At 40.4% G+C, this 15,082-nt stretch overlaps 3 protein-coding genes across 11 annotated transcripts in view; 2 read left to right on the top strand and 1 right to left on the bottom strand.

The window, feature by feature from the left end:
- The first annotated feature begins 58 nt into the window (after positions 1-58).
- Positions 59-670, top strand: LOC132791518 (protein PET100 homolog, mitochondrial). Its single transcript, XM_060800476.1, has one exon. The coding sequence runs from the start codon at positions 175-177 to the stop codon at positions 415-417; it is 243 nt and encodes an 80-aa protein (XP_060656459.1). The 5' UTR covers positions 59-174; the 3' UTR covers positions 418-670.
- A 1,136-nt stretch (positions 671-1,806) lies between these two features.
- Positions 1,807-3,376, top strand: LOC132791513 (facilitated trehalose transporter Tret1-2 homolog). The gene has a single exon (XM_060800473.1). It carries the CDS (start codon positions 1,852-1,854, stop codon positions 3,259-3,261), a length of 1,410 nt encoding a protein of 469 aa, XP_060656456.1. The 5' UTR covers positions 1,807-1,851; the 3' UTR covers positions 3,262-3,376.
- A 1,944-nt stretch (positions 3,377-5,320) lies between these two features.
- Positions 5,321-15,082, bottom strand: part of LOC132791511 (protein hu-li tai shao) — a 29,682-nt gene continuing 19,920 nt past the window's right edge. For 4 of the 9 annotated variants that reach the window (XM_060800461.1, XM_060800463.1, XM_060800462.1 and 1 more), the window contains one exon: positions 8,863-13,449. In XM_060800461.1, coding sequence (XP_060656444.1) covers positions 9,014-13,449 — 4,436 coding nt within the window. In that variant the 3' untranslated portion in view covers positions 8,863-9,013. Of the gene's footprint in view, positions 5,996-6,389; positions 6,458-6,828; positions 8,329-8,862; positions 13,450-13,924; positions 13,994-15,082 lie in introns of those variants that run through there. The other 5 variants (XM_060800468.1, XM_060800467.1, XM_060800470.1 and 2 more) reach the window with 5 other exon arrangements.

Below are 15,082 nucleotides of genomic sequence, written 5' to 3'. Positions count from 1 at the left end.
ATAAGTCATCGGTTTTGAAGAGTGCTTAGCAACACTATCATTGAATTTTCGGTCAACATTATACAATACTCAAAAACAGCTGATTTTTGTTGACAGCAGTTCTAACATCGAAATAGTCGTCGAGTTTAATAATAAAGAAACCTAAATTTGTGCGAGATTTAGAAAGAAATCAACATGGGCACTTGGGTACTGGAGGTGGCCAAAATGGGCATGTACATGACGTTCCCGGTTGCACTGTTTCACATCTTCAACCAACCGGAATACTTCGAAGAATGGGTGACCAAAAAGAAACGCGAACTCTATCCGCCAGAGAGTAAGAGCCATCACGAGGAGCTGCAGCGTGCGATACGTGAACACCACCAGAAGCACGATGCTGCAATGATGCGTGCCATCGAGGAGGCAGAGCGCAAGAAGTAAAGCGCGTCACCGGCTAAATTCCCGGCTGTATTACGTGTATTTGATATCAGAACTGTTAGATTATATAAGACATAAACAAGTGAAGTGGCGTGTGGTCGTGGACTATCACTAGTAGCGATGTGTCATTAAGCAAATGTAATGCCCTTGTAACTGCGCCACAGCACCCATTAAACCACTAACAACAATCATTTTTGCGTGTGTGTAAATAAACAAAATGTGAGGTTATCTTTGCATTGTTTACCTCTGCTTGTAATTTAACAGGAACTCTTTCGAGTGCCGGCTGTTTTTTTTTTCTTTTGTATTATCAATTGGACCCAGGGATTGGTATGACGATTATGCGATTGTATTGTGTAGTATATATAGTAAATAAAGGGAGAATAACAAGGCACTTACTTATCAATGGGCAGCATGATTTAGTTAACCACTTCGATGCGCGCTCCGCCATCATTTTTATCGCCGGATTCCACTTGTGCCACTGGCCAGAAGTGCCCCACACACGTTATGTCCACTCACTCTATTTGAGTGTCTCTCTTCCCGCCGATGACCGTGAGATGACCGTTGCGTCGCGGCACGGTTCTGTTGCGTTTCGTTATAACATATGAGCAATGTCCGTGATCGGTTCACTCTATTGTAGATTAGATCCACTCTATGCGATTTATGGCGGGGAATGCGAAGCGCGGAAGGCAGTCAACTATTATTACCACCTGCATATGTAGCTTTCTCACGCGGCTGTAGGAAATGGGAATTCCAAGCAGGGTGCAAGCAAAACTCGACTAACTGCTACTCGGTAACTCAATTGAATTTCATTTAAATTAAGTTTTCAGTATGTTTTTTGTATGTTGAACTTTAATGTTTATAATAATTACAGTACATATAAGCCGCTATTCAAATTCGCAAAGAATGCTTAATCTACCTAAGATTATTGCCAACAAATTCGAGGTCTCTAGCTCTATATTCAGAAGAAAAGTAAACATGATAATAGCAAAACGGTTAAGCAAGAATAAACAATGCCTGTTAGGTAGCAGCTTTCTTACTTTTGTTGTTCACACAACCATTATAACTTTGCACCCTGCATTTGCCGGGTATAATAACAACGAAAGCTGTAAATCTTTTAACCGCACAGATTGTTTTTTTATTCCTACTTTAATAATCTTGCCTAAACAATGCTTCCCAAATGCCAGTGGAGTGGGTGGTGATTTTGACCCACTTCAGTATTAAATGTAACTGATTTTCGATGACCAAACGCTGCTGTAACAGATGACGATGACGATGACAACGTCGACGTCAACGACGACAACGACGGCGGCGGCGGCAGCGTCGCACTTATCACCATGTCCAAATGTGAGAATGAAATGATTTACCAGCCAAGTAGCTGGAGTCCGGCAACAATCAGTTTAGTTTCGACCATCAAAACGTCTAGAACGGAAAGCAAAGATGTCCAAGGCAAAGGTATTGCCACAATACATAGCGGGTTTGTCCGCGGCTTTTGGTGCCTTCTGCATGGGCGCCAGCATGGGTTGGTCAGCGCCTGTGGAGCAGATGCTGACGAAGGAAGAAGCCTATGGCTTTCCGATATCCGATGATGAGTTCGGCTGGATCTCATCCCTGTTGACTTTGGGTGCCACCTGTGTGTGCATTCCGGCGGGTTTCGTCATCGATTGGATTGGCCGCAAGCCGACAATGTTGGCATTGATCCCGCCTTACATGGTTGGCTGGATTCTGATGATCTTTGCCAATAATGTGGCCATGTTGTACTTTGGTCGTTTCATTCTCGGTGTGTGCGGCGGAGCGTTCTGTGTCACAGCCTCTATGTATTCCACGGAGATATCGACCCTTGCCACACGTGGCACACTCGGCAGCTTTTTCCAGTTGAACACGGTATCGGGATTGCTCTATGGCTACATTGTGGGCGGCTATTTGCCACTGTTAACTATCAACATACTGTGCGCCATTCTGCCACTGATCTTTGTGACCGTGCATTTCTTTATGCCGGAATCGCCCGTCTATTTGGCCATGAAGAATCGTCCCGAAGATGCGACCAAATCGTTGAAATGGCTACGTGGCCAGGACTTTGATGTCAGTGATGAGCTAAAGGAAATCATGGAGGAGACCAACAAGGAAGACGATGAGCCCAAGGAAAGCGTTTGGAAAGCTCTGCGTCGTCCATTGACGCTCAAGGGAATTGGAATTGCTGTTATCCTGCAGGCACTGCAGCAGTGGACGGGCATCAATGCCATTATGTTCTATTCGACATCGATCTTCGAGGATGTTGGCTCCGGTCTCTCTGGAACCATTTGCACCATTCTCATTGGCGCCACGCAAGTGATAATGACATTGATTGCCACGATGATCATCGACAAGGCTGGACGTCGCATTCTCTTGCTCATCTCATCCGTATTCATGGCCATTACCACCTGTCTGATGGGCGTCTATTTCATCATGCAGGAAAGCGATCCAAGCTCTGTGGAGTCTCTTGGCTGGCTGCCCATCACCAGCATTCTGCTCTTCATCGTCTTCTTCTCCATTGGCTTTGGTCCCGTTCCCTGGATTCTTATGGCCGAGCTCTTCACCGATGATGTGAAGAGTGTCGCTGGCTCCATTGCGGGCACCAGCAATTGGTTCTCCGCCTTCTTGGTCACCAAACTGTTTCCGCTGCTGAAGAACGCCATTGGCTCGGCGCCCACATTCTGGATCTTCACGGTCATCGCCATCATTGCCTTCTTCTACTGTATGTTCTTTGTACCCGAGACAAAGGGCAAAACCCTTATTGAGATTCAACACATCCTTGCCGGTGGCAAGTTGCCTCCCAAGAATGATACAGAGACGGAGGCAGAAAAGCATTAAAACTGTACTTGTGTATATGTTATTACATACTTCTAGGTATAGTTTATAGCTTTAGTCCATACATATCGATTAGAATAAAACATTATTATTCCATACCAAATCGCCAAATCTTTTTATTTAAATGACTTCCTACTTCTCTTTGATATTTTCTCGATTATCCTAATACTACTATATATTTTTCTTAGAACACTCTATAGAATTTGGAATTACCTATTCCAATATTTATGTTATTGCTTGTCTTATCTAATCTGACGATTGCTTTATGATTGGATTATAGTCCAAATAGAAATTATTAAGGTGACAAGCGCCACATAGCCATAAAAATATCCGATTTAATATGTCATTTAGCAGATACTTCCTTAAAATACAAATCATATTATGTTATGAAGTTCATAAATTCGTCAAGTTCACGCGTCTCGTCTATAACTCGACTTTATTTCTATTTTTGAGTTTCATCGTCTGCTGCTTGGTAGATCCGCTTTTTGATATAGACAGTTCTTATGATAACAAATGTTATTTAATGATAGTTTCATTAGCAATATTGCCTCTTGAGATAACATATGTCTATCCATATATCTCTCAGCAAAAGTTTCTTCGAATTGTCGATTTTGCAATAATAAAAAGTCCCCAAAATCGAGTTTTTTTTTTATACAATTTCGAAGTGTTTATTAATTATATTTTTGCTTTTTGTGTGTCGTGTGTGTGTGTGTTTTATATAATACGAATTTAAATATATATGCATTTACTTAGATTCTAACGAATATAATTAAACAGCTTTCAGTCACTGTTTAACTCTTTATATTTCTCTTCGTGGTTCCTTCATCAACTCTTCTTTTTATTTCACTTTATTTTGTTTATCGTGAGTTTTGAAATATATATTTTTTATTTGCACTGAGAATATTAACATATTTCTAAGATAAATAGAAAGAAATTGTACAAACTTTTTTGAATGGGACACAAAAAAGTTGCTAGAAATAAGCTTCTGTTGTTGCGCAAATAAACAATAATTATTCAATGATTTAAATATATTATATATTATGTTTGCTTCTTTTTGAATTTTTTCAACTGTTTTCTAAGGCTCCGGCAATGCTTGCTGTATGTATGTATGCGAATATTTATGCACGATCAATTGTTGCTTGTGTTGTTATTGTTATGCAATGAAAAGCAGAAACTGTGTAATAGGCCCGAAGAATATATTATTTGTTTTTAGTATTTTACTTTTATTTCGAAATGCAATTTGACGACTTTGTGCCTTACAAACATTACAAGCTATGGCAGTTTTTCTTGTTGGGAGTTTTCTTCACTATCCATCTTCTTCTTCTTCTTCTACTCGGTATTGATCTTGTGCTCGCCATGCTATTTTTCACAATTTTTAAGGGATAATACGTATATCGGAACTTTTACTTACAAATCGATCAATTGCTGAAATTTAAAACAGCGTCATTCCATATTCTTAATCTTTGCTCGATATTTCTCATTTATCTGACTGATGTTTCTGCTTTTCGGTGCATTTTTTAATCCTTTCATCATAAATTATTTGTTTTACATATACAAATATATTTATATATATATTTATTTATATAGATATATATATAAACAGTTTTACGTACATAAAAATATATAATTATTTATATAAAAAACTAATACAATGCTGCATCTTTCTATTAAATTGTTGTTATTTTTTATGTGTGTATTTGTGTGTGTGAAATTGGCCGCCTTTATATAGAGAACAAAAAAACAAAAGAACAATAGATCATAATTATAAAATATAAAACAAACTAACCAACACACACACACAAACACACACGCATTCGCATGCAAAGAATATCAAAATATTTGTTGCTTTTTATTGCATTTATAAAAATATTGCATTTGTATTTTTTATTTGTATACAGATAAGAGTACTTGTAATGCATTTCGTATGTGTGTGTGTGTGTGTGAAGAGGGGCCTGATTTTGTATCTGTGTGGCGATTGTTCAAAAAAATAAATAAGCACAAACATTACAAAAAACGATTTGGTTACATTTTGTTGACCCAAGTGAATAATTCATTTTTTTACACACTCTGCATTATCTTGGTTTATAATTTACTTTTACTTTTGTTTTTGTTGTTACTATGTAATGTTTTTACGTAGTATATTTAAGCGCTTAGAGAACTATTAGATTTGTTGTTTTCTTTTTTTTGTATAGAACAGCGGCAATTGTGTCGAATGCGTATAAAGAATTAAATATTATCAATTAGAATTCGTGTAAATTGCAAATTGTGTTTTTGTTTCTTTTTCGTTTCTTTTTGTTTGTTTCTTAATCTGAGTCTGTATCTGTTCTTTTTTTAATGCCATACTCATGTACTTCTACTTTGTTGTTGTCGTCCCTTTACGATCTTTCATTGTCGTCATATTATATTTTATACTCTACTTGATGAAAATGTTGTTTGTTGTTATTAGCTGCTCATTTGTTGCTTTTTAATGCCTCATTCAAATATATTACGTGTTTCGTCGTTTTTCATCATCGTCGTCATCGCGCTTCTCTTTATTTTCTCTCTCTCGGTTACACTTTTGTCCCCGCCCGCACTTCTGCTCCAGCTGCTGCTTGATGTGTGGAGTGTGACCAGCTAGCTAGCTTAAGCCTCGGTCTTCTTCTTCTCCTTCTTCTTTTTCAAAAACGATGGTGTGCGCAGGCCCTTCTTCTTCTTCTTGTCTTTCTTGGGTGAACCGTCCGTGGACACATCCTGGAACCGTAATAGAAATTTGCAGTGAGAATATCGTTTGCAATTTGTTTAGTACGCGAGCAATGTTTTAATGTCGTTAAAGAACATGATGATAACAGTGAATTGCAATGATCATTAGATAGACAGAAAGCAGAGAGCAAACTTAGCGTAGCCGACTAGAGTTGTTTTGATATTTATTTCAATTCTTAGTTAAGTGCATTGGTTTTCATTTGAAAAATTTTTATGATTTAATTTTTTTTGCACTACAGCTTTTGGTTTCCACAATATAAACGCAAAGCGCATTTTTTTAAACTATAAATACATAGGTATGTATGTATGTATGTGCATACATATGTATACTATAAAAGCACTTTAATGTCTCTTTCCCTCTCGTACTTGCTCTGCTAGCTTGGTAGACTTACCTCTTTACTGCTCTGTGAAAAGGTGCTTAGGTGCGCCTCCGAGTGGTCGCCATTTTGTACGTTCTCACCTGTTGATTGTACAGAAAATGAAATAATATTAGATAATTGGTACCAGATAAAGACACACACAAGTACTCTGTATAACAAAGTGGACGAACACAAAAATCATTGTTCCTTTACCGTTAAATACACGCACAAATAAAATGAGCTTACAACTAAACATGAAGGATGTGAGTATATGACAATGTAGAGTAGCAGTTTTAGTACACAAATATATTAGCGATAAACAAGCACAAAACATGCATTAAAAATTAGAGCAAAAAACATACAGCGCAACAAAAACATGCAAAGCTCAAAACAAAAAATACATTAAAAATGTGCAAAAATGTTACCTGTGCTTTTGATTTGGTGATTCTTAATGATTAGTAAAGTAAATGAGTAAATTTATAGATAACATTTATTTGAATTTTATATACAAAATTTAAGAAGGTAGTGAACAAAAAATATTAACATGTGTTTCTCTATTAGGTAATCAATAATAATATATAATATCCAAAAGTAAAGAACAAAAATATATTGTATTTCCTTAGCTTAATATATCTCTTTATCTATCTATCTATCTTGCTCCTAAAGTTCTCACGCAGCTGGGTAATGAGAGCACGGCACTCACAGATGAAGGCACGATTGTGCCACTCATGAACGCGAATTATATTATTTAGTAAATCTTTCAAGTGGATTTCCAAGGGGCTTAACGAATGCTGCAGCGCATGCGGTTCCGATTTAATCGTCGATGATGATGGTGGCACCAGCGGGACTTCGGAATTAGCCAACTCCACATAGCTGTAGCTGTGACACAAAGCCGGCGCCGAGTTGCTTCGTTGCATCAAGTGCGTTGTGGACGACGTGGGCGTGGAGAGCGGAGCACGTGACCGCATGCCCAGCTGTTGTGATATATAATGGATCTCAGCATCGATGACTTTCTCCAGCTTGGAACGAAACTCCAATTCGTGCTCTTGCACCGTTTGAGCGCATTCCGAATTGCGCAACGAAATGTTAATGAGAATATCAATGCACGGCAATTTCAATTGAGATTCCACCTCAGGAGAGCTGCTTGACGAATCATTACTAGTGGTGGTTAAACGTTCACGACCTCCATGACCTCCACTGCCTACTCCTCCACTGCCACCCAAGCCGCTATCTGCCATATTTTCATACAACAAGCCCTGCGAGGCCTCGGACTTCCCCTTGGGCAAAAAGAGGCGCGAAGTATAGCTGCACGGATAGAGAGTGTCTTCATCACGATCCGATTTGGTGGCTTGCGTGTTCAAATTCACCGTCGTTTTGAATTTCGATATCAACTCGTCCAGCGAGTCATTAGCACTGCCAGCTATTGAGCTGTGGGTGCGTGAATTTGGCGGCGTCAACGGCTCCAATTGGATGTCCAGGGCCGTTACATACAAGGTGGACTCATCCGTTGTGGGGGAATGTTTGGTGCTTTTGTTCAGGGCATTGAAAACCCTGCGATTTGCATTGCTTAGAGATGTCTGATCAATGAATGAAATTAAACTGTTCCGATGCACCGAGATCGTTTGACAGATGCTTTGATTGGCCGGATGCAGTAGAATATTGGGACAATTTGTCAATGGGCAATTGTAGCCATAATGCGACACAGTGCGATGCGGTGAGCTATTGCTAAGGCTGTTGTTTTTGTTACTGTTATCGACAGCTACTCTCGCCGGTGTGCTGCTTACGAGATTCGCAGCGAAGTTTTCGTATGTGCTGTTGTTAAGCGGTGGATAGCTGTGCTTACACGAGGTGTCATTCAGTTTGTAAATGACATTCGCATGTAGACGTTGAAAGCGTTCGACGCATGCGTCAAAGAAGCGGTATTTGGGCGCATAGAGGAACGCATACTTCTGCAACAAATGAGCCAGCAACGCTGAATGTTCGAGATGAAGAGAAAGAATAGCAGATGGAGAATTCTTATGATGTTGTGTAATGTGTATGTGTGCGAGAAACACATTTGCATAGACAGCACAGAACCGACAATGTGGGAGGGGTTTCTCAACGGGACATCTCTTACAAACACTAAACAATTAACAGCAGAAGACTAAGATTGTTTAACGTTTACCTAGTACTATACAATCATATATTAACATTATTGGGGGTTTTATAAATAAAGAGAATAGTCTATAAGAAACAATCCGTTTACAGTATAAATAATTCGTAATATTTAATAATAAACTAAAATATCAAAATATACAATTTTATTGTTCTTCCACCATTATTATAATAGTTTGAAAATACAAATCAAAATATAAAAATCAACTTTATTTTTTTTCACCATTATTAAAAAGTGAGGTTAGTAATATAGTAGTTATGATAATACAAATGTGATAATTCATGCTTGAATATATGAGAAAAATGCAGAAAAATTATACAACAAAAAATATAAATTATTCAATAGTGAATGATATGAAATAAAAATGAGGATCTTCTTTGCATTGTTGACTCTGACTTGACACAAGAAAAGAATTATGCAATTATTTCATTTGACAATAGCGTTTGAGGTGTTTTGGGATCGTCTGAGGTCAACTCGTCTGCAAAAATATTTATTAGTTCTCCTATTTGCTGTTAACATCAGATTCGTTTTTATTTTTTATCTCTTCCTCCATGTGTATTAAATGGTTTGTTTCATTTTGGGTTTCTTCCAGGCATTGCGATTTTCCCGAAGAACTGTCATCATTTGACGGACATTCGCTTATTGAACATTCTAGCGTAAAAGAACCAAAATCAAAGTATTCTGGAAAAATCAAATCATTTTCAGTAGGAGAGCTGCGTACGAACAGACCTTCATCAAGTTCCAATTGAAGTTGACCGAAGTTATTGTAGCTACCAAGGGATATGTCGATTTCAAGCGTGTCTTCGCCCGATAACTGTAATTGGTTAGAAGTTAGGTTTATCGTCAAGTGCTCTTCGGATGAATCTATATCTAAATCAACTTCTATTTCAAGTTCATCATCCGTAATATTTAATTCTTCCTCTTCAAGTGCATTTTCAAAGATGTTCCAATCTTGCAAATCGATAAAGGGGTTTAAATCATTCTCCCTATTTATGTTTCGAGGTGACTGTATGTCGTCGAGATGGTCCTCGGATATATGTAGGGTTCCACCTATGATTTTACACTGCGTATTTAATACAATTTCGGAATCAACATGTGCATTGGCTTTCTTTTTTCGTGATTTTCGTTTTTTAGCTGCCGCTGCAGAAGTGTTTGGCTTGTTATCATCATCCTCGGAATTTTCCTGCTCTGAGGTTTGCTGCAAGTCCCGATTTGTAGTTAGTAGGAATTCCCTATTCGTTGAACTACTCTCGGTTTCGTAGTCTTCAGAGCTTTGTGATGGTTTACTGAAGCTTAGCTTAAATTGTGCATTCCCCGGTTTGAGCATATACGCTGATGAGCCGCTTTCAACAACTTGGATCATACTGCTCACTTCATCCTCCTCTTCTTGCAGTTCAACCAATTCAGAGGTGGGATTGTCGCATTCGTTTTCTGCAACATTACTTGATATTTCAGAATCCTTGTCGATGATGATAATGTCCTGGCTTGGTGCCAGCACCCTAAAGCCCAAGGCAATCGTAACATTTTCCATGCTTGATGTTGGTAGAGCGTCGCTGGAAGAGGGCTGCGAGTCCGCTTGAATTCTATTTTCAATGGCTTCAGAGTTTTCTTCTGGATCTTCATGCGTACTGTTTTCCTCTTCTTGGAGAATTTCCCCATCGGTTTCCTCAGTGGTCTCCGCATCACCAGAGGGCGTTGCGTTAGCTTCTGGAAGATCCATCTCTTCATTTAGCGAGTGTTCCGAAATTTCGCCAGTATAGCTTGTATTCTCAACATATTCCTCTGCGGTTACCTCCGCAGCATCTGTTTCCTCTTCCATATCAACTTGACTAGCGGAGTCTGTGGTCTCACCGCCAGACAATCTTGTCGTTTTCATGTGATTTCTTCCCAATTCTAGAACAGTTTTTCCCTGACCTTCTGGCAGTGAGCTGTCATTGGCACTATAGTAAAGAGTACTATCAGTTTTATTCAAATTTATTGCAGGCACTTCTTCCTGAACGGGAATTAGGGTATCGTCTTCCTTAAGATTGACATCAAAGGTTGAGGTTGAAGTCGCCTGATGCAAACTATTCATTTCACATATTTCAGAAAGGAAAGTGCTACTCGACAAACACTTCTGCAGGGCATTGCGTGAATTGGCGTTACGTCGTCCCTTGGGCATGTGAATGCCAATTTGTTTGCGGCGTTTCCCATATGGCGAGCAGGAGGAATGCGATGTCGGATAAGTTGCTGAAGGTCCTGGACTAACTGACCTGCGTTTCGAACAAAGAATGCCACGAGGACTTACGGGCAATGAGACCCATAAACGAGCACCGCTGCCACGTTCCTCCGCCTGAAATGTGCATACAGAAGATGGATCATTGTTGAATGCCGCCTGGTTGCGGTTCTTACGAGTATATTCTGCCGAGCTTGATGCGGGTTTGGGCAGAACGCGAGGTTTGCTTGCATTTCGTATGTTCTCCTGGATAAAATTTCGTTTCTTGCGCGGAGTGCTACGATAATGAAAGGTCTTTGTGGTCTTTGTACTGCTGTCGACAGAAGGTTGCGACGCTGCCGACGAAGTAGGCGATGAGGATGATCGTTCGCTGCTCTCCCGATAGCTTGCCCAGGAACGTGACAATCGCGGCGCCTCACCCCTGATGACATGTAGATGGGCAGTCGAGCAGCTAGGCGCATCAATGTTGTGCATGGTATAGGTGGACGGACGCGGTTCGCTGCTAAACTGAAAAAGGTGCGGCGACTCGCTACCTATAGCTGCAGAGTTAGATGGTGTCTTCGGAGGACTTCGAAAGATGTGTGTGCAAGTTGAGAACGTTTCTTCGACATCACTCGCGATATTTCTGAGTTTGGCGCATGTCAACTTGTTGCGTATGCTTTCGTCAATCCTTCCAAAGATCGATTCACGCTCCTTCAAGCGGTCCGCCTCAATGCGTTCGAGAATCTCTCTCTCCAGTGGTGAAAATATGGCATTATCGCGCGCTGGACAAGCTGGTGTTGCTGTCTCCGGAGGGTGCTCTGTCTGTTGCTCCACAGAGTTAACTATTTCAATGGGACACTCGTGCTCATCGATCTCCTTTTCATCGTCTTCAATGCACTCGATGTCGTCCTTTGCGATATCTTTACGTTCGGACAAAGGTGAGACAGGTTTCTCAACATCCCGCTTCTCCTCATGCTCGTTTTCAGTAGGCAGCTCAAATTCCGCTTGCTCTTCCTCTTCAGCTTCAGTGCTAGAGTTCATCGATTGTGGTTGCTCGGAAACAATGGCTCCATCTTCAGCTGCGGGAATATTCTCCAAACTAATCGACCGATATAACGTGCCATTTCCCTCGGTTACCTCTAAAGCTAATCCTTCTCTGCCTATATCGCCTTGCAGCTTTTGGGTGGCAGCAACTAGTCTACCTAAATTATCTTGTACAACACATAGACTTTGCTCAAATTTTTGGAGCATAACTGGCAGCTCCTCGACAGCCACCAGATGCGTTTCCTTTTCATCACGATCCGCTTCTTCACCAATTGGTTCTTCTATAATTTCAGCTACTTCGCCACCGTTGTGAAGGCTTCTTAACCAACCATCCGGGATGTCCTCTTCCATAGCCGATTTGGAACCAAAGTATTGTACATGATCCTGCCACAACTCCTGAAATTCACACTTGCGACGCTGCCGCTCGTCGCGAGACATTAACTGTCGTTCAAATGCTTCCGCTGCTTGCTGCTCTTCTGCGGCATTAAATTGCTGTGTTATCTCAAGCGTAATGCGATGTTCAGTGAGTGGCTCTTGACCCCGAGGAGTTTCTTCTTCAGCAGGTTCCTGCTGCCAATTGCCAAAATTCCAGACCTCTGTAATATCCGTTACGGTTGCTTTCGATTCCAATCCTCTACCGGCTAGGGCTCGCAGTGGCGGTTCACTTGTTGCACTCGCTGCACGACTGCAGGAACTCTGAAAACCCGCCAAGCTCAAGTCACTGAGTAGCAGTCTTGATCCATAATTGGTATTGGTTGATTCCTCAGAGAAGTTAAAACGTTCGAGTTGACGCAGGAAACTCCCATCTGTCTGGGTGCCCGCATGACACGAAGCCCGCTCTACGTAATTATCGAGATGCTCATCATTCGTCTCCGTCAGTGTCGTGAGTTTGCGCGGCGTCATTAAGCTGCTGCCACAACTGATAAGATCATCGGGATAATCGCCGCCGCTGCTACTGCCCGGACCAGCACGACGTCGTATCTCCGGCTTAAGGCGTAGCAAATGCTCGAAACAGGGCTGACACAGCTGCTCATAACGTGGAGTCGCAAAGATCTCTTCGTAGCTGATGTGCCGTTGCATGGGACGATAGTGTATGCGCTCTGTGCCATCCGGCATGTGTCGGTGCGCCGTACGCGGAGTTTGTCGCGGCGAATTGAAGCCAAAGTGCGAGCAGGTGCGATACGGAGCTGGCACATTATTCACTAACTGTAGAGTTTTGTGTGACGGCGAAGATTCGTTGGTGTTTGGAGTGGTCACCGTGCTCGAAGTAGTGCTGGAGCGTTGACCACCGCTGCGATAGCAAGGCAAGTGCTCCGAGTGTATGGCTCTTAGAAGAGCTGAGCAGATCTCGGGCTGACAACAGCGACCCAAATACGCAGCCAAATAGGCATAGGGATACAAGTCTCGCATAATCAGCAAAGGTGCTGCTGCTTGAGGATCGGCTAATCTTTGCTGTGTCAAGTCAGTTGCGCTAACACTGGGGCTGGGACTGGGATTGGGTTGGGTCATCTTACTACTATTACTATTGGGATTATGAAAGGCAATGCTTAGATCACGACGACAGCTACTCTGAGTCTGCAGACGATGCGCGGCTTCTTGTTCCTCGGCACTCGGTTTCATAGGCTGCCCCTCAACGCTGTTCAACATCTTCTGGTTACTGACTGAATCGTGATTTGCTTGATCTTGAATTTGTGCTTCTTCATTTTGAATGAGTGTGTGTGTGGGAATAAGAAATGTAATGTGAACAGTTAGTCTTGGATGACATCGATGAATGAAACAAGACTTACTCTCAAGAGCGCAACTCAAGTCAAGAGCCCGCCAGCGAATCTGTACCTGAAGATTGCGGCACGTTTGACTGACTGTGATTTACTCTAAAATACATAGTTCATAATACTACTACAAAAATATATTTGGTATATATACATATCTAACTCTTGTCCTAGCTGAATCCAAAACCGGATGATCTAAGTTTTAGGGGTTAAATGGGTGCAATAATATATGTAAAGTGATGTTTAGGTTTGGAGCAAGGAGTTATTAACACCGATCAACAGTGGAACATTTTGGCCATTAGTTCAAGTATTTATGTACAACAATATGACAGCATTATATAATATTATATATTGTGCTGTTCAAGGAATGGATTTTTAATCGAGAGAGAAAGGGGATCGTTACCTCGGCCAGTTGGCGGCTTGCGATTTGTGGCTGTATGAGAGCGTTCGCCGTTAATAAAACTAAGTGTGGCTAAAATTGAGTATTGAGAAATAAAATGTAACATATAAATTCACATATTTCGTGTGCTGTTTTTCTGCTTCGATCTCGTTCGATTCAGATTCAAAAATAAAACATAAATTATGATAAACATACTTAAGCAGTAAATAGAAAAAATATAATATATGTTCAATATATCATACAAGTTAGGATTTATTTAGTAATACTAAATACAGTTAGTATCGATGCATGCTTAGTAAATTTTGGTTGTAGTGTTGGATTAGCTGTAGTGTATTGTGTAGTTCACGGCTAAAACAACTGAGAATGCAAACGGCAATAAACAGTAAACACAGCTGCAGTAACAAAACTAACTAAATGTGAATAACATTATATGCAACAAGGCTGCAAAAAAGTAAAACTTGCGAAGCGAGTAGTATCTTAAATATACCACACTCGTTTTTACAGCCCTGCTTTAGGTACATTTAAAATGTAAGCGAAGCCCTTATGCAAATTAAACAGCTAATTGATTCTGTTAGCATGACGAGCAATGAGAATTAACAGAGCGCAATCAGAGAGAACTGCAAAAGCTAACTGAATGTTAATTAACAGCGCACGATGAAATGTGTTATGATATTTATTATGTATGAGAAGATGCATAGATTAATTCTTCGCTGCGGTCTATAAACTATTTACGAGTAGTAGTGTTATGATTGTTGTTGTTTGCTGTTATACTACACACTAATCCTTTGTGTGCTGCACTCACCTCTAACTCATTACATGTATGGTACTAAACTGCATTTTATTGTTTTTGTTTTGGTTTTTTGTTTTAAAGAAAGTGGTGGTGTGTAGATAATTTAAAGCGCAGCAGCAGCATTGTACACACACACATGTAGTTTGGTTATAGTAGTAGAAAAGGTAGTATGTAGTAGTAGAAGTGGTAGTAGTAGAAGAAGAAGTAGTATTCGTGTTTTGTTGAGCTTCGCTGTTGTTTTAGCTGTTTTAGGTTTTGTTGTATTTTCATTTCATTTTTTTTTTTGCCCTACACACATTCTAAAAATATGTTTAACTACATAATTATAGCAATTTGAGCCGCCAATTTATTTGCGCCTGTGTTTGGCTAAG

Source organism: Drosophila nasuta, chromosome 3, assembly GCF_023558535.2.
Source record: "Drosophila nasuta strain 15112-1781.00 chromosome 3, ASM2355853v1, whole genome shotgun sequence".
NCBI lineage: Eukaryota > Metazoa > Arthropoda > Insecta > Diptera > Drosophilidae > Drosophila > Drosophila nasuta.
Note: the sequence above shows the minus strand (reverse complement) of the source record. Positions and strands in the feature narration are given on the sequence as shown.